The sequence below is a fragment of the Etheostoma spectabile genome, chromosome 11 (assembly GCF_008692095.1).
Source record: "Etheostoma spectabile isolate EspeVRDwgs_2016 chromosome 11, UIUC_Espe_1.0, whole genome shotgun sequence".
In the NCBI taxonomy this organism is placed as follows: domain Eukaryota; kingdom Metazoa; phylum Chordata; class Actinopteri; order Perciformes; family Percidae; genus Etheostoma; species Etheostoma spectabile.
Genome location: NC_045743.1, coordinates 270,101 through 290,396, shown reverse-complemented (window position 1 = coordinate 290,396; position 20,296 = coordinate 270,101). Strand labels below are relative to the sequence as shown.

The following is a 20,296-nucleotide window of genomic DNA, read 5'->3' as shown; positions in this document are numbered from 1 at the left end:
AAATATAAAAACAACTCTCAAAAAGTATGAAAAGAGAAGAGAATATTTAGCTGTGACTTCTATTTGCTTTTCCAGGGTTAAGAGAGGTCACTCCAGAGACTGAGTGCGCAGATATAGCTAATGAACAGGGTGCATTAAAAGAGGTTAAAAATAAATACATACATAAATAATAAATAATCATTACAAGTGTAGCTGTAAAAGGTATCACGATAATTAACATGATGTCAAGAAATCAGCTCAGTTAGCTACTGGGAGCAAAGTTTTAACACCATACGCGCGTCTTTTCTTGCTCACCTGCCGATCACAGTAATAATCTTCATATCAGAAAAGCTCATTTCTAGATGTTAAGAGATCAGCTCAGACAACCGTTCTGCTAGCTCTAACTTTACGCTATTTCTATCAAAACTGTTGCACCGCCCCTCTACAGTCACGCTGCTACCGGTACGGTAACCTAGAAGGACCAAATAGCCCCAAAAGAGTGCCATGTACTGCATTTTCTTCGTCAAGAAAGAAACCATAAACCACATATCCGCCATGAATTAACTCATATTGTTTATTATATGTTATAGCTAGTTATAATATTTCATATGAACCGATTAAACTGACCTGAAAACGAGTTGATAGCTTACACGTGTATCCTAGCAACGGACGAACTCAGCTTTGGCCAATTATATTAAGGCCAATGGATGATTGACGTAAAGTTAACCAATCAAAGGTTTGAGAAACAAAACTGTCACGCCCACGCCGCGGTGAATTGTGGGATTGAAAGCCAAAATCGACAACAAACTATCTTTACTGTCACCTCGCGTAGCTTAATAACTGTTTGTTTTCCGTCTTTCGGAGCGTTTCGTTACAATACTTCTCTGGAGAAAGAGAAATGGAAAACGTGCATCTGGCTGGGGAGGAGGAGGATCTTTACTCGGGTTACAACGACTATAATCCAACGTTTGACTCCGAGGTGATTTACCGACTATGCTATTTTAGCTAACGTTAGCTACCTGTGATGTTGTTTAGCTAGCTAGTTCAAAGCCGTTTGCAGTCAATTGTACAGCTCACAATGATACAATGCTACATAGGATATGAGTTGTATATGTGGCGAATTACAACATATCATTTTTAATATAAGTGCATTTATATTGTTAAATCGTAAGAGAAGTTGTTTCAGGACACTTTCCAGAGAGAGGGACTATGAAGTCTAGACCACTCTATAATTTACAGAGAGATTCCCCAAAGAGCATTAATTTGGTGAGAGAGAGAGTGATGCACATAACCACTTAGCTAGCCAACTATAATAATAATAAAAGAAATATAGCTAACTACTAATAATTATCGCATTGGGTATAATGGAGTGACACGATGAACAGTGGACAATAATAACAACAGTTGAGTTGAGAACTATGACTTAATAATAATAATAATAATAATAATAGTAGCTGTAGTGCGTTGGGCAGGCAGCAGCCACCGTCTGTGCCACCACAATCCATGGAATGGCATAATTAATTGATTGAAAAGGAAATTATTATTTTTCTATCTACTTTATGGTAAATTTGTATCTACTTTTGTATTAGACAAGGGATGTGTAAAGAATAAAAAGTAATTATTTAACAATTTCAAGGAGTTGGAAAACGATGTGGGCTTCCAGCAAGCAGTGAGGACAAGTTATGGAAGAAGACCTCCGGTGAGTACAGTGTTACTAGATACTTTGCAGATTTAGATCAACATTACAAAGATAAATCTCAGCTAATCGTGTGTGTGTGTGCGTGTGTGCGTGTGTGCGTGTGTGCGTGTGTGTGTGTGTGTGTGTGTGTGTGTGTGTGTGTGTGTGTGAGAGACACACTGAGGAGAAAACATTATGTCCTTATTGTCCTAAAATGTCATGTTTTGAATTGTCTAGATGACTGCCAAATTTCCTGGCACTGCCATTGGAGCTCGACCTCTAGCTTCTTCCTTTGGAGTAAGTATAAGGACATGGATTTTTGTAAACTTTACAAGACCTTCATAGACTTTTATTGAATCAGCACATCTAACGCAGCAGCACCCAGAGGAGCCGGTTCAGTGGAAGGCTGCTCCTTCCCAAGTGCCGGACCAACAGACTCAACGACTCCTTTGTCCCTCATGCCATCAGACTCTACAACTCCTCACTAGGGGGGAGGAGGAAATAGGGCAGAGAGGACAATACATGCATACATAAATACATACATACATACATACATACATACATACATACACACATACATACATGCACACCTGGACTTAAATTCACACCTGGTCACTTTATAATAATTTTTAACACTGGACTAAACACTGACACTTTAATAATAATTTATGGTCTTTTCTTTGTTTATTTGACAAATGTTCTTATAGTTGTTATAATTTTTATTGGTATTTTGTTGATTTTGTTGTCTTTATACTGTCTTTTTATCTATTTTTTATTTCTTTGTTCTTGCTAAAAACTGCTGCTGGAACTTTCAATTTCCTGCAGGAGTCATCCCAAAGGATCAATAAAGAGAAGTCTAAGTCTAGTCTAAGTCTAACTAACGTTCTGATCCCCACTGAGTTCTTTTGTAAAAAAAAAAAAAGACACAAATTTAACAATATATAATGGAAGCGCCTCTGTTGTACAGATCAGTTCACTGTAGGTGTGACATTGTGCAGCTGAAGACGACGAAGATTTTAACGTGATCTACATGGAAATAAATTACAGGATAAAGGAACAATTTACTTATAATAACCAATATAATTATAAAGAGCACTTTAAATATATACTTTTAATAATGAACATGTTTTGTTTCATATTTGCATGATATGATATATGATATGGTCAGGTTAACATGCCTAAATTATTCTCACCTATTTCATACTTATTGTTTTATGAAGGCTCGGATCCCTCTGGCCTCTTCATTGGGCAGACCCATGACAGGAGCTGTGCAGGTGAGCAGGATTGGCCAGTTGAGTGTGCATTTAAGATCTTGCATAGTTTTTTTATTATACAGTAGTTGACAAATCTTACCTACTCCATGCTAAATTTGTAGGGATGTATATGATATGAGGATCAGATTTCTACACTTTTGTATTTTCCCAATTGGCCAATATTATGGATTTACGGAGAGCTAAAAAAAACACCTCATATACTGCTCAACATGAATAATAGCTCAATTTTTGCAAAGAAAATGGTGAAAGTAAAGTGCATCAGATGATGTGGTTGTTTTTTTTTGTTCTCTTGTCAAATGTTACAGGATGGAGCAGCCCGACCAATGACTGCTGTGAGAGCAGCGGGTTACACTTCCTCCCTGACACGTGGTGAGTTTAAGGGAGTCCCAAAAAGAAATTATCTCGCTACATATGTGTTCATTTGGATTACCAATGCTAATTAGTGTTATTTGTATTGTCAGGCTCGACCTTTGACCCTCTGGGCCAGTCCAAAGGCCCTGCACCTTCACTTGAAGCAAAGAATGAGGACACGTGAGTTGTCACTCTTTAAGCTGTTTTAGTGTTTCGTTGAAGACATCCTGCATTAACCAAGTTAGTGTTTTTCCTTAGCAGTGTGAGGAAAATACCTGTATAAAGGTATTTATAGCTGCTTTATTGCATCTATTAGAAGAAGATTTAAAGATGCATATTTTGTCATAATCGAGTATATAATTGTGTGTCTCTGTCTCTAAAGAGCCGTTTTTTGTAAAGTAGATGGAAAAAGACATGTGCTTTTAAGCAACATTATTACACATTATTTTGCTGTGTCTGTGTTCTTGCAGACCTGAGGAGAAGATTAAGATTCTGGAGAAAAAAGTGAACGACCTAATAGAAGAGAGCTGCATGGCACAGAGCATTGGAGCCTTACAACTGGTCAGATTCTGTCATTCTTTAACATACAGTTTTTGGATTTGGAGAGAATGGCCTCCAAGTGTCCGAGACAGTGATTCATTTTCCGTTGTGTCAGCTCGATACTCCAACACATTGGACTGAGTATCGGGTTAAAGTGTGTCCTCTGAGGTGCCTTACGTTTTCTACCAAATTCAACCCTGTAATAAAGCTTTTGGTTCACCTGAAACCTAAAAAAAGTGATTGGCTAAAATACCCAAGGTTTATTACCCTACCCTAATTTCAGTGCGTTAAAAAGCATATAGTATAACATACTGAACCAGGCAACAGATTCATTCAGTTCATTATGAAATGTAACAGAAACCTACCGTATTATAATTAAAGCATTTAAAATGCTTTCTCCAAAGTAACTTGGCAGAAGAACCATATTTATCAGGACACATTTTACTGTACAGGGCTTATTTTATTGTTTATTTTCTTCATGGCTGTTGGTGTCAATACTGCTGACTTGTGTATGTGAATGTTTGTCTTTGTGTGGTAATGTCTCCATACTGTATGTATTTTTACAGGCCCTTGAAAAGGCCAAAGAGGCAGGGAGGAAGGAGAGAGCACTGGTGAGACAGAGAGAACAATCTGGCAATGCAGATCACATCAATTTAGACCTCACCTACTCTGTAAGTAATGTTGCCGTAAAAAAAAGTTCCAGTGTCTGTAAATGAAATGATTGAGCACTTACTTCTTACACTTTGAATTACAAGTACCACCTTTAGGAAATCCACTCTTTAAGCCTGGGTTTATTACTTTCATTAATCAAAATTTCAATTCAATTTCAATTTTTGTTTTTTACATTTTTATTTATGAACTGTAACACAGTGTGTTTGAGGAGATAATTGGTGATCAAGTGTTATAGTCTTTATTCTTATTTATTTGGCAAATCCATCCACCTTCAACCTGCCTTCTTCTTCTAGTCACCTAGTGATTTCCTACATTTTCCAGAGTGTGGTGGCTAAGTACAAATACGAGAGAGCAAGAGTTTTTCTTTCACTTTTTATATAAAATGCCACTTCTTGCACAGTTGCTGCATCGCATTCTGGTGTATTTGTTGGCACTAGAAGTTATTACCGTTTGATTCTGTGATAATGACAGAATAAAAATGTAACTGTTGTTTTTTTGTGCAGAAAAAAACCTTTCTTGCTATTAAACTCCATTGTAGTGCTGAAATATCTAGTGTTAATGTCAAATTGTAAGTTTTGCAATTTGCCAACTGGAATAATTACCACTGAAATATGCTCAGGATCGTAAATTACATTAGAAACAGCTGCTTTATATGTTAGAAGACAGTGGAAATCATAATTATTTTCATATTAAGTGACTTTTAGTTATTTTCATGTTAGAGGAAGACACAGTTAAGGAAGTAACTGGCATGATTTGATCCATAGCACATTAGGCTTTAGAGACAGTGGACTTAACCACTCAGCTATGTGGGCACAGCTCACAGAAAACCAATTCAATTTAAAGTTGGCTTCTGTGAACCAGTTCCTGACTTCATTGTCTGTTTTGGTATTATTTGATTTAGAAATATTGAATATTTCTGTCATTACCAGGTGTTGCTCAACCTTGCAAACCAGTATGCAAACAATGAAATGTACCCAGAGGCCCTAAACAGCTACCAGGTCATTGTTAAGAACAAGATGTTCAGCTAACGCAGGTGAGCAGACCGCTGAGCTTCTTACAGATGTGTTTAAACTATGGCTGTCCAAGTGAATCCATCAATTTTGCAGGGAGGACAGAAAATCCATTTTTTTAATTTTTAATATGACTGCAAGTGGTTTTCCCTCAAACTACATCTATGCTGCTCTTTTAGGCCGTCTAAAAGTCAACATGGCCAATATCTACGTCAAACAAAAGAACTACCCCAAAGCCATCAAGTTCTACCGAATGGCACTGGATCAGATCTCCAACGCTCACAAGGAAATGAGGATCAAGATCATGCAGAACATCGGTGTGGTCTTTGTCCGCATGGGCCAATACTCAGACGCCATAACATCTTTCGAGCACATCATGAGTGAGAGTCCCAACATCAAGACCGGCTTCAACCTCATCCTGTGCTATTATGCCATCGGTGATAGGGAGAGGATGAAAAAGGCCTTTCAGAAGCTCATCTCTGTTCCTCTGGGCATTGATGATGAAGACAAGTACATCCCATCTAATGTGAGTTGTGTGTGTGTGGGTGGGTGTGTGTGTGTGTGGGTGGGTGTGGTGTAGTGTGGTGTGCATGCGTTCTCCTTTACCTGGATGTAGATGAAATCCCTATTGTGTGTTTTAACAAACAGTAAACAACAACATAACTAAGAACACAGGTATCAGATATGTCTATACATTTTCATTTCCTATTATTCAATCTTTGAACAAACCTTGTCCTGTTATCTCTCTTAGGATGACACCAACTCAAGTATGGTTATTGATGCCATTAAGAACGACAAACTTCACCAGATGGAAAGAGATCTGTAGGAAACACACACAGACACACACACCCACCAGATAAAACACCAAGCACACTGCATTTTGAATACAATGCATACTGTTGTTTTTAATAAAAAACCTGAACCTGTGCACTGTTTTCTCCCCATGTCTGGTACACAGAAAAGTCCTGGCTGAGAAGTACATCATGACAGCAGCCAAACTCATCGCTCCGGCCATCGAGTCATCTTTTGCCACTGGATTTGACTGGTTTGTTACTGTTGTATTGGTTTAGTTTGGTTCTGGTTTTTAATCTGCCACTAGAGGGCATACAATGTGCAACTGGACTCATGCTCCATTGCAGTCCTTTTGATGGACTCAGAAAGACAAAAATATGATTTTAAAGGTGGTAACTGATAAGCACAAATAATAAGAGATAGCTGACAACATACTCCATAAAATGAGTGTTTTTGCTGAACTGCTAGGGATTGTCATTGGATGTTGTGAAGTGTTTTCCCTTGATTTAGAAATTCCCTCAGATTTCAAATGTTCCTGGATTTCTAACCCAGCTAGGTCATTCTAAAGGAAAATATGAAAACAATGATGAGTGTTGGTTACTAGTTTTTCGAGTTCTCCGAGCAAAAACAGCAGATTTGCCCCCCTCTGAAACTGCCGATGCTGAGACTGACACAAACGAGGACAATTAGTTTAGTTTATTTTTGATATTTTTTCATTGAGAAGGTTTTAGATGCCTCTGGCTCCTGTAGTGAATATGTAAAAGGTTGGCTATAACCTTCCCATTCTCTCCTGCTTCCCCCTTTTTCTTCACACCCATGCTATTTTATTTTTTTTAAACAAGTCTAGTACGTCTTATCATGGCTTAAGAGGATTTTATGCCTTATAACAATTTAGTTTAGTAATAACTGAGTAAAACCACTAAAATCAAAATGCAGTCTATCCAGCAGCTTTTATGTGCCTGGCTTATTGGGCAAATTGAGTTCAAACAAATAATTATACGTGCTATTTGCAGCAAGAATCAAATGATGTATTATACTGTGCATATATGGTTGGTTTCTTTTTAGGTGTGTGGACATGGTGAAGAATTCTCAGTATGTTGAGCTGGCCAACGATCTAGAGATAAACAAAGCTATCACCTACCTCCGACAGAAGGACTTCAACCAGGTGACTTTTTGTCTTAACTTTATAAAGGGCAAAACCACTCAATTTAGGCATCTCAGTCCTTTAGTTTGTGGTTGTCACCACATTATCATGCTAGTATTTGGCACCTTGTTAAAGATTGGATAAGAATATGCCACATCCTTCCAATTTAAAGCCAGATGTATAAACCAAACATTTCATGTGAATGCTTCCACTTAAAATCTCAGTATATAATATAATTGCAGAAGTATAAGCCAGTAACGTTAGAGACTGACTTTGCAGAAACAGAAGATATTTGTTGTAGTTTTTATTGTCACTGTTCTATAATTGTGTTACAAATGCTAAACCTGGAAAAAAGGTACTCTCATTTAATCAAAAGCTTTTTGGAGGGTTTTGCAGTTACATTTATGAAATTCCTTTTTTTTTTCTTCTTTTTTTTCCTCATCGATCTTTGTTCTATTTTGTTGTATTTTATTTTTACAACGATTTGTTTCCGTGCAGTTATTGGCCAGCATTGTTTATATATGTCAGTTTTCTCCTGCTAATGCTGTTTCAGGAATGTGCAGGATCAGACTCAAATTTTCCCCTGCTCATTGCCCTCCATTCTCTCTTGCTTTTTGTCTTGTTTCCCTCCCATCTGCATGCCTAAGGTCGAGGTATGTGTGCCTTCTGTTTCCATGTTCATGTTTAGATAGTGTTTTTTTTGTTACTATGTAAGAGGGCGTTTTCCAAATAATGGCACTGGCAAGAGATGGTGGAGAAGCTGTTATTGGTTTAAAACCCACAGACCAGGAAGGAAAATCTGGGTGCAGAGAGGAAATTATATTGGTTCCTTTTCTTTTTTTTTAAACAATATACCACTGAGCACCCAAGGAACTGCATCTTTGCCAGTAGCGCAACTTTTTATTATTATTATTTTTTTTTTAATTATATAGAACTGCAGTATCTAACTTTCTTGCACTGACGGGCTTTATATTTATGGAAGCCCAACATTTTCAATATTCAGTAATTAAAAAAGGAAACCTAATCATATACATACAGTATGTAAAACATATAAATGAAACTAAATTGTGAAATAATTGAAGAAATTATTAACTTAAGTAATTTATCATTTTCGTAATAACTGTCTGACATGAAATAAAAATGAATTCAAAACATTATAATAATAGATTTGACTGAATAAACATTCAGTTAGAGTTCATTATTTTAAAATTGAGTGTGTCATATTTTCTACAAATTATTCTTGTGGTTATTTCATAATTATTTATTTACTATTGAACACTTTGGAGCTCCATATACTGAACATGACGCATGTTGTGATGCTTTTATACTCTTGATAGACAGTGGTGGTGGTGGTGGTGTAACCTGCAGCCTCAGTGCAGCTCTAGCCTAGCTGGTGGTTTGTCAAAACCTTTACACCCTAATACTATTGGATTATCCCCCCAGTACATAATGCTCGTAAGTGGCATAACAACCTAGTAAATGTGGTAAAGAGCTTTATTTCAAAAATTACATGTCTGAGGAAAACGATCATGACTCATTACTGCAAAAATCAGATTCTTTACATAATAATGTTCCATTTACTTTGTGGTTCATGGTGGTTCCATTACTGGTCTCGTTTATATATCGTAGTCTTCTAAATTACACATATAACTACACATTTACTATATATTCTGATATTTTCTTATGTAAAGTGTATGTATAGAAGTTGTGATGGCTCTAAGCAGAATCTAATCTAATCCAAGCAGAAGCTTCAGATCGCATCAATATGTGATCTTTTATGTTTGTAGGTGGGGAAATCGTCTTTTACTGAAGTTGTGCAGTATTGTAAAACATTTACCCTGACAGCTTTTTACTATGCGTTATCAGGCAGTGGAGACTCTAAAGACATTTGAGAAGAAGGACAGCAGAGTGAAGAGTGCTGCAGCCACCAACCTCTCTTTCCTTTACTTCCTGGTAAGTTTATCTCTTTGACAAATCAAAAGGCTCTCTTCTAACAAACAAAATGAAATTATATTTATGATGCAGTGCTCAGAGACAGAGACATATGCTGCCAGTAGATTCTTCCCTTCTGATCTTTCACCTGTTACAGGAGAAGGACTATGAGCAGGCTGACCGATACGCAGACCTTGCCATGACCGCTGACCGCTACAACCCGGCAGCACTTATCAACAAAGGCAACACAGTGTTTGTCAAGCAAGACTATGAAAAGGCTGCAGAGTTCTACAAAGAAGCACTGAGGAATGATTCCTCCTGCACTGAGGCCCTCTACAACCTGGGTAACATCCATTTCCATGATACAGTGCAGTGGTAGATAATGCAGAGGAAAATTAATAGTATATTTATGGTTAAAGGTGGTTCAGCAGTGCTAAACAGGAGTGTAATAAGAATTATTACTTCTGAAAGCCATAAGTTTCTCGCTGTCACCTTCAATAGCTCGGAATCTAAATGTTAAATGTCAATTGAATAAATAAATGCTGGGAATCTTAATCTTAAAAAGTAATCTCTGTTTTCCAGTACGATTTAGCCATCGTAGGTGGGCTCATGACCAGTTTTGAACAAAACCACGGCCCAGTTTTTTTATAGTGTCAAAGCATTTTTTGTATGGTTCGGACTTTTGGACCAAATACAAGAAGCTCTTATGTTACAAGACCTGGGAAGCTGCTTTAAGGAATGGTGCTTAGTGTGTAAGATACATGAGAGAGTGAGCGAGGGTAAATGCGCTCAGAGCAGACAGCTGTCGGCTATCGGAGCAGAGAATACATTAGCAGTTTACTTGTTAAGTGGTAGTACATGTACAGTTTTAGGTTTCCGTTTGTCTCTGAATCAGTGCTCCAGAAAGAATGTTCCCGTGTCTCGTTTCTCAACATCCCAACAAAACAAAAAGAGCCGCGGCAGTAGGGGAGAGCAGCAGTCACTAGAATAAACTCTGACTCAAAGAGAGGAGACGAGAGGACGGGGCAGCCCATCTACAAACCAGTCAGTTATAAGTGGATCTGGAGATGCAGCTCATGTATGTGATGACTGCAGGACGTAGTAATGTCACGTATAGATCTTTAGCGTGCTTGCATAACTGCAGTGTGAAACCAAAACTTACCAGATCAAATGTATATAATTTAACAAAAACATGAATCTTGTTTCGGACCTTGGTTCCTTGAAAACGCCCTTAGTTTGACAGTTTTTGGCCCCTATCCACTTGTACCAGGTCTAACCTATAAGAAACTGAATCGTCTCGAGGAGGCTCTGGACTGCTTCCTGAAGCTCCATGCCATTCTGCGGAACAGTGCCCAAGTCATGTACCAGCTGGCCAATCTGTATCCTACTGATACAAAGTGGAATTTGTTAAAGGTGTTCTTGAATGTTTGTCTGTAAATGCCTCAAACAATTGTAACTCGGTAGATGCTTCTGGGAAGGTGTTCATTTATAGATTCAAATCTGAGTCTCTATCCATTCCCATGTGATCATATGTTGGTCCTTGACATATTTCCTTCATATATGAGCTTCTGGAAGATCCTCAACAGGCAATCGAGTGGTTGATACAGGTCTTGAGTGTAACTCACACCGACCCCCAGGCACTGGCCAAACTGGGGGATCTCTATGATGGTGAAGGGGACAAATCCCAGGCTTTCCAGTACTACTACGAGGTACAAGATCATTTTATGTGTTGCCGAGGACTTAATTTGACATTTTATGTATTAATGTAACAGTTCAGCATTGGTTACCTATAAGTGCTCTGATGTGGTTTGAGTTGTGTTGTGGTCCAGTCCTTCAGGTACTTCCCCTCCAACATCGATGTGATTGAGTGGCTTGGGGCTTACTACATCGAGACACAGTTCTGTGAGAAAGCCATTCAGTACTTTGAAAGGGCCACACTGATACAGTAAGTAACCACAAGTTGAAGTAATGTAGAAGGTAAATGAATGACAAGAAACAAACCAAATAGTTCTGTGTAAAAAAAAAAAAAAAAAAAGGAAGAAGATCATTTCAGCAACTGGAGTATTTTTTGGGGTAAGTCAAATTAATCTTGAGAAACATCTGTGTAATTATGTTATTTCTACATTTTTCTGACTTGATTAAGTGCTTGGTGTCTTATTTCATCTTGTTTTGATTGTGTCTTCTTTCATCAACCATGAAGCTTGTTTTCATCTGGAAGTCATTTTTGTTTTGAACAAAGAGGACAGATCATTTGGTTTTGTTTGTTTTCTGAATGAAGTTACTTTTTTTGTCCAATCTCTTCTTAAAAAAAAGAAAAGAAAAACCTGTTAAAACTGACTGAAAGTCTTTCTGTTGTGTTTCTCAGACCAACCCAGGTGAAGTGGCAGTTAATGGTGGCAAGCTGCTACAGAAGAAGTGGTGAGAAATGATTATTTTCTTTACCTTTCGTGGTATATTAACATAGCATGTTTCTGCCTATTCTCTGTCAAAACCATATCACAAAAAAGTAGATTCACTCCACATTGGAATTCCTGAATGTTATCCACACAATGAGTGCTTGGTCATTTATTTGATAAAGGTTTTTTTTTTTTTAATCTAGTAAAGTTTAGTTGTATCTTTACTGACTGAGGAGGTAAATGTGGGGAAAAGTAACGGCTGTTTCACTTAACAGTTTCCAAAACATTGACTCAGGGTGCCTGACTGAACTAGCAATGCGCTCAGTTAAAGTTGTAAACATAGATCCTTTTCTTTTTTCCTTTACAGGAAACTACCAGAAGGCTCTGGAAACGTATAAAGACATTCACCGCAAGTTTCCAGAAAATGTGGAATGTAATTCATCCTGTTTGTTACACAATATTCAACAGAACTATTGACAAACATCTGATGATCCACTAATCGAAGTGTTAGGAAAATAAAAAAAAAAACCTCTGTGTGTTTGACCAGGCCTGCGTTTCTTGGTCAGGCTGTGTACGGACATGGGTTTAAAGGAAGTCCAAGAATACGCCACCAAGCTGAAGAAAGCGGAGAAGATGAAGGAGATCAAAGAACAGGTAAATCTCAGTTTAACAGGTATAGGCTTTTAAAAGAGTGATTTGCAGCATTGTTGTGTAAATAAAGTTATATTCTGCCGTTCTCTATAACCAGTCGCTACAACCTGATAGTGATTCACCCTGTAACTTTTGCAGTGGATTACCACGTAAGGATCAAAAGGCATCAAAAGCCTCATACAGGCAACATCATTTATGGATTTAACACTCAAATAAGGTAATACATCTGCATTATAACATTACGTAGCCTCAAAAATGACCTGCTTGTTTTGCAGATGTATGTTACAGAGTTTTCGTACGCATTTATTAATCACCTTTTTTTCACCAATGTCTTGGTGTCCTGCCGTCTGTTCCCAGACAAGAACGCGCTGATTAAAAACATACACGTGTCCCTTTGCCATAAACTTGGTCAGTGGTCGCTGCAGCTCCGTAAATCTTTTCTGTTGATTTTCCATTATTCAAACGATGTTCAGAGGAGATGCTATACAGCTGTGACACATCTGGCTGACACCAATGCTGGGTCATTTACAAACTGTTGTTCTGTTTGGAGAGTCGTTGAGTGTCCCCTGAGACGTCTGAATAGTTAAAACAAGTGGTTAGTGGTTTGATTTTAGCCAGCCAGGACTTGAAGATTGGGCTGCAGAAGTCTGGTAGCCTCACTTCTTTCTAACTCACCTCAAGGTTTATTTTTATTTTCAAACTTGTATTCTTCAGCCTTAACGGAAGCTGTCTCAAGTCAAGTTTTTCAAATTAATAGAAGTAAATAGACACTTTGATTGTCCCCAGAGGGAAATTAACCTCCCAGAAGCAGTACACAAACAAAACAACATTGAACAAAGAATGGTGCAAAATTTATTAAAAATAATAATCAAAACAATTATTAAAAGTTCTAAAACAAGGTACAGTAGTGTGCAGATATAATATGTTATGCAGTAGTACTCCCCAAAGCCTGCACACAAACATTGATGTGTAAAATCGGTGGAATTTCCCTTTTTAAGTGGTAATTCTGAGATCACAGGATAATTCTGTTACATCTGTCTTATTTGTGATTACGATTTATTCATTCATCTCTGAGTAAAAGTTGAATAAGAAAATCCCCAATGATCCCCCATAATTGAAATTTATTCTGCATTGCATCCTTATCTTGAGGAAAGCAATCACAAGTATCTCTGGTGGCTCCCAAATGTAAGGTCAACACCTAAAGTAGATGACAGGCCTGTGGTCTCCCGGGTCAGTCAAGTTCTCAAGAAGGCGTGATTCAGAGTAACGGAGCCTTGTGCCAGCAGAGCCAGGAACAGATTAGGAGGATGTCTTTGTCAAATCACAAGCAGCTGCTCTTAAATCCAACCAGAGAAACAATCCTACAGAGAGGCAGACAGAGCCAGAGGGTGCATTTATTAATCCCAAACTTCTCCAGAGTGAAACAACAACTGATCCTGATAATATACTGTAACTGCATAGTGTACGAAAGGTTGAATAAGATAATGTTTAGCAGTAAAAGAAGATCAAATCACTGCTCTGATGATGTGTTTATGTTAAATGTCTTATTTTACCATATAAATTCCCATACATTTAGTTTCAAAAATATTTTTCATCTGAAGTTAATGAGGCAAAGAGAGAGAAGTTTTTACCAGAATCCAATTATAAATTGCTTTTTTCACCACGAAAAAAGATCATCTGGTTACAAACTTTACAAGGGAAAGTCATTTCAATTTAAACATTGAGAATTATTTCAATTTAATCCTACCCACCCTCATTCTCTCATTCCGCAGAGGGTGAAGTCGGGTCGGGAGGGCAGTGCCAGAGGTCGGAGAGAAAGCAGAGAGGGCAGTGCCGGGAGTGCTGGTGAGTCTGTAGTGACAATAACAGACAAAGTTCCTGTTGTGCGTAGCTCTGGAAATGTTTGGAAGGTCCAATGTGTGAGTAACTCATCTAACGCTACAAACCCAAATCTTCAACTTAAACATCTGGGGAAAAGTACAAATTTATCAACATTAGAAGTGCGTAGTAACCTTAACATCAGCATGAGTGCATATATTGTTGGTAAAGGCTGACCTCAATTCCTTTTGGTACAGGTTCAAATACATCCATAACAAAGTTTTGAAAACCGTCAAGTACTTGTAGCTAGAATTGAGTACTTTCTCAGGTACAGTTTCTTAACATTTCATGTCTTCTCTCTTCTAACTGTTGTTCACACATGCTGCTGGGCAGCAGGCGTCTCCACACCTGTCCTCACCTCTCCTAAGAAGGCCAGCAGTATGGGTATACCTTTATTCACCACACCGAGTCCTGACTAGAGTAGGAGGCTGCAGTCATGTTCTGTTGCAAGTCTGATTGAGATCTTGAACTGATTTTTAAGTCTATGAAAGGAGCCATTGTGCGTCGTAGCTGTAACTCCCTATCTAATATCAAATGGGTCACTAACCGGTCGAACACCTTACTGGGTCAGATCAACAGACCTCCTTGGTTGACTGAATCCCTTCATCCTTTTGGGATACAAAATTGTTCACGTGGAATGCCAATGTAGCCTCACCTCTTTTTAGGATAAGACTGTTTAGGAGCCCTGAACAAACTGAGAGCTTAAGGCCACAGCAGACCCCAGAGCAGACACACTTCCACAGTTTTAGCACTCCTTCACTACAGAGCCACAACAAATACAGACATACTCTAGACTGGCTCTAGTACTGGAAAGCTGGCGCATCAGTACATTTCAAACGCAATCCAGACAAACTAGAGAGTTGCCAAAAACTTTAACAAAGACCAGCTTTGCTCTTTCTTGTGTAGCTGAACGTCTTTCCTGTAGTTAAATATATATCATGCACCTGTTCTTGTGACTGCTGCTCCACCCTGCCAAGACTTCCATTGTTCCCCCATGTCCTGATAAATTAGATTAGAAAACGTCAAACTTGTTTGCTTTTACTGTTCCATTTTGTTTCACACTGCCAGATATGTAAATGGTTTTGTTAAAAAGTAGCTTTTGTCAAACATATTCAATCCTTTGTATTCTTGAATATTTATTATTACACTTAAGTTGTTTAGCTAAATCCCAAACTCTTTTCTTACTTTCTTACGGCACATCAGAGATGGATGTTAAACCAGGTGAGAAAACGGATGAAATGTCAACAAATGAGTTTTTTCAGCTCTCTGTAATTGCTTCTTTCTGCCATTCGTTTTGATCTCTATTTGTGTCCAATGATCTTCAGTCCAAGGCTGTAATCTTTCTTTCCTTTTTGTGTTTTCTTCCGCTTTTCTGGCTCTTGTGGCTGTATTCTTGCTCTGCTACCTCTTTGCTGCCCAGTATCTCAATCTGAGTCTAAACAACTCAGTCCACTGTTGGACTCAGGGAGAGGTATGTAAGATTACTCCAAACTGAAGCTAAACTATTGATAATCAATACCATGAACCTCTTGCGTTTGTCTTATCGTCATTTAGTTATTTATTTTTTACAGGGACAACGCACGTTAATCAACGTCACTGTAAATGTGCCGTTGTTAGCCAAAAGGGTAATTTTCAACTAATTAGCCAAATTTCCTAGAGTCAAATTTCCTTAGCCAGATTTTGTGCTACAATGCATTAACATGATTTTTTTTCATTTTCCAATGGGAATTCTTAAAATATTTGTTTTTATATTCATTTATAGTTTTAAAAAAGTGTAAAGAACTGGACTAAATTGGCTTTTAAACAAATCTGTCTCATTTGGGTGGGCTTTTCCCACATGCAAGCAAGCAACTTCATTCATGTAGCACATTCATTCCTTCATTTAAGGAGCCACATTTCAAAACAAAATTGGAAAAACACTGTATACCCGTGACTAAACCTTTCTAATATGTACTGCATGTGTACAATCATACAGTAATGTGTAGGAAATTAATGCAAATTATTATTATTTTGCATTGTACATTGACAGAGCCGAAGTGAGTGGTTAGAAGTGTTTTCTTTAAGTAAACACACAAGAATCCAAGTAAGTATAGTGTTTCAGTCAAAACACTTGAGCTGGTCCAGAAACCTTCTAACAGGCAGCTGTGATGTTGGACTGCAATCAGTGTTTGCACTGAGTGCTCTCACAGGGGAGGAGGGAGGGATCGCCAAACCCTCTTTCAGATATTTGAGAAAACTTCTTGTACACCTGAGAATGTTCCCACTGTCGGCATATTTTAATCACTGTAAATTGTGTGTGTGTCAAGGCTTTTAGATTTCTCACATATCCAAACCTGTCGTTCTTAGATGTGAAACTGGTAAAATCCACTCTCACAGAGCAAGAGGTGCAGGGTTCAACCTTTGCCTAAAATGTTCTTCTATTAGTTTTTGAACTTGTTTCTCTTTTGTTCTTTATCACTTAACTTTTGAGTTCTTAGTCTCTCTGTGCAACTAACTTGTAATTTTTCAAGTGTTTTTTTTCCAAATAAGTTTGAGCAGGAAAGTGCAAAAGCCTGAAAGTTGATTGATTGATCAACGTTTCTATCAAGCCCTCACATAAATATAATGGCCATTGGTGCTGTGAAGGTGCATTAAACAGATTCATTTCAACTTTAAGCATGGAAACCATTACACGCAATCAATTTTAAGTCTGGCTTCCAACCTGTTGTGTCAGCCCTCTGTGTCTCCCAGTTGTGTATTATTATAAAAGAGAAACGCCACTGAAACCATCCAATAAAAGAACAAATAGGGAAAAAAGACAGTTTTCCAGCAGAGGGTTCAGTTTGCCAGCAGTTTAGGAGGCCTCGTGTGAGATGTTTAGGAGTGGGACTGTGAAAGAAGGTAGAAAGTCAGGCCTCTTTTTCCTTCCTGGTTTTCAGCTTTCTGCCTTTGCTGTTGTCGTTTCCAAGGCTACCTGGCAGCCAGATGTGAGCTGCTGCTCACGTCGGTCCTTCAGCTCACTAGAGCGCTCTGTCAGCCTGTCGTCTGTCTGAGCCAGCAGCACACACACATATTTTCCCACATATTCATTACATCTTAAAGCTCCGTCTAAGATAATTAGGGCCTGAGCTGTCACTGTTATTCAGTGTCTTGCTACCGAGCACTCTCGTAAGATACATAACTGTTGCAGGGACCTGTTACATTTTGGTTGATGGATGGTATCTAACAAACCCAGAGGTATCAGGAAATGTAATCGATGACCCGGAGCGTGTCATTTGATCGTAGTCGCCTGTTAATGGCATGATACCCCTTGCATTTTTACCAGTTTAAATCACCGGATCCATTTGTCCTGGAGGAGACCTCTGCGGATAATTCAGCTCCCAGTAAAATTCTTCTGACCGGTAAACTATGAAGGAGAAATTCTTTTATTAATTCAATTGAGAGGCCCCTATTGGCAGAAAATTACATATTGTGTATGTTTTAATAGAAAATTTGAAATACTGTAAATGGAAAAAGGCAAAGGATCAATAGTTGAAACAGTCAGCATCATTCATCATTTGATATATTTAAATGTATTTGAAAAATATCCTGTTTAAAATGTGTTTAAATTAACACATTTGGAACATCTGTGTTGCTGTGTGGGTATGTCAGACAAAAAAGGGTTGGGAACTAACTGGGCTACACACACCTACACATATTTCATAACTTACTGTATCTGTCTCACATATCCACTATGTTGACTTTTCAGAGTGAGAAAAACAAGCGTACTCCCTTTTTGACCTCTGCGGATTTTTTGGAGTCTCAAGCCAAAAACATAAAATGGTCCAGCTTTGAGGGACACCTTTCTAACTGTCAGAATTGGCAGATGTACTCCAAAATGACCGTTTTCAAGCTTTCTTCATTGTCAGATTAATTGTTCCGAGTATGTTTGTGTCTGCATGTGTGTTTTGTGCAGATAGCGGCCACAGCAGCAACAGCACTAAGGGAGAGCGGCTGAGCGCCAAGATGAGGTCACTTCCTGGTTCCAATGAGCCCTATGAGGCCAGCAGCCCAAAAGAAATAGGTGAGGAAACCCATGTTTTCTCTCTTTTCCCCTCTGTAAACAATTACAGGATATGAGCTGTGTCTCAATTACTCTCTTTAGTCTTTGAACCCTTGGTTTTTTAGGTTTGCTGACACTTCAGCCACCTACATTATGTATGAGAGATCAGTTTTCATGCAAAGTCTGCATTTTCTCTTCCATTTCAAGCCACTAAAATGTAAACACAACACAACTTTGACCATAAGAGGACAGTTTCTACATGTCTTAACATTGAAAACTAAGAGGCTACCATACACAATCAGCACTAGTTATTTCATCTTAAAAAAACATAAAAAGGCAAATCCATTTTTCTTTGACGTACAGTAGCACTTAAAGATAACCTACGGCCTGGAAATTCCTCATAGACAGCCTCTTAAGGTCAAGATAATTGTAAAATCTGTTTCACGAATCTTAAACTTAAAAGATGTTTCCTAGAAACGTTCAGTTCAGCTCATTCAGTGAGTCCGCATGCACGATACCAGAGCCACTCCCATGTGGCATGCAGCCATCATTAATGGTTTTGAACACACCTGGGCTTTTCCCACAAAGACATGTCAACATGTCTTCCGTAAGAAAGGTCTATTCAGGTATTCTTGATATAAAGCATGTCTTACAGATATTTAAATGTGCAAAATTGTTTAAAGTGTATTCAGCATCACCTTCAGCAGCGGGCCCGGGTTTGACTCCAACCTGCGGCCCTTTGTTGCATGTCATTCCCCCCCCCCTTTCATGTCTTCAGCTGTCCTGTTATAATAAAGGCCGAAAATGCCCCAAAAATAATCTTTAAAAAACAACAAAACAAGGCCCAGAACATTTGATAACAAGTAAACCTCTGTTCCCCTCATGTGTAGATGCGTCCTACGTGGACCCACTGGGGCCTCAGATGGAGAGACCAAAGACTGGAGCCAAGAAGCGCGTGGAGGATGACGACTTTGCAGATGAAGAGCTGGGAGACGACCTGCTGCCAGAGTAGCTTTCTCCACATTCTGCCTTCACTGCATTGTTGGGACATTTGCTCTTTTGTCACCTTTTTGAAAGGCAAGAGCACAAAGCTTCACCACAAAACCAAAGCATTTTACACTCCACTCTTCAGCAGAAAAAACATTAATGTTACAGGATAAAGACTTGATTTTTTCATGGGTATCAATAAGGGTCCAGTACATCTGTTATTGTAATGCAGTCACAATGCAGTTAAAGTGTTGACATTTGACTTCAATTTAAATGTGTTTACATTCATATCAGATGAATTGTGTAGAAACTATAGACTTTTGAGATGTTCTGTTCCTCCCAAGAGTAAACAAGTACTTTACTGTTCACAAAATGTGAATGCTCTAAAACACAACTGGGCATTTGAACCTCACTGTCACCTTTTTCATTTTAAACCCAGTGTTGGGGAACAGAGCCAAAACAATGAAAAACATATTACTGTTGTAATATTTTTGACTGCAAGATATGTTTCCATGAGCTAGGAGCTGCTTTGGAAAATCCATCAACAGGATACAAGAAAGTTATGTAATGCATCCATTTCAGGTCGTGTTTAGTTACTTTTTACATGTACTTATTCCAGAAATGCTTATTTGTAGTGTAATAGTTTATTTGTGTTTGTGTTTATTTAATAATAATTAAAAAAAATATATTTTATCTATTCAAGAACAAAGTTTAGCAGTCTCATTCTGAGCACAATGCTCTTCAGATAAAACACAACCCATGATGTCTGAGTTTAGAAAGTTCACTAAGTGTTTCCCCAGCAAGGCAGCAGAACAAATCGAAGATTTAGTGGAGATGTAACTGTATTGAATTAAGCTTTAACCAAATTTTTATATGCATAATATTTTAAACATTTGCCTAACATACTGTAAATCTTAATGCCATATTTAAAGTACACATCATGCTACAGGTAGGTATGGGGCCTTTGTTATGTCTTTTTTTCTGTCAATGT

General features: G+C 38.2%; 1 protein-coding gene across 1 annotated transcript; it reads left to right on the top strand.

Moving 5' to 3' along the window:
* The first annotated feature begins 725 nt into the window (after nt 1-725).
* On the top strand, nt 726-20,010 carry ift88 (intraflagellar transport 88 homolog). The gene is given in 28 exon segments (XM_032529973.1): nt 726-958; nt 1,616-1,678; nt 1,895-1,954; nt 2,878-2,931; nt 3,237-3,300; nt 3,393-3,462; nt 3,753-3,843; nt 4,389-4,493; nt 5,424-5,519; nt 5,521-5,527; nt 5,684-6,030; nt 6,256-6,326; nt 6,463-6,549; nt 7,362-7,461; nt 9,307-9,393; nt 9,530-9,716; nt 10,643-10,751; nt 10,931-11,081; nt 11,202-11,317; nt 11,738-11,790; nt 12,136-12,201; nt 12,316-12,422; nt 14,192-14,264; nt 14,631-14,681; nt 15,501-15,518; nt 15,718-15,768; nt 18,232-18,339; nt 19,209-20,010. Coding segments are annotated over 28 exon segments (2,595 nt in total). The 5' UTR covers nt 726-877; the 3' UTR covers nt 19,331-20,010.
* Nucleotides 20,011-20,296: the final 286 nt, after the last annotated feature.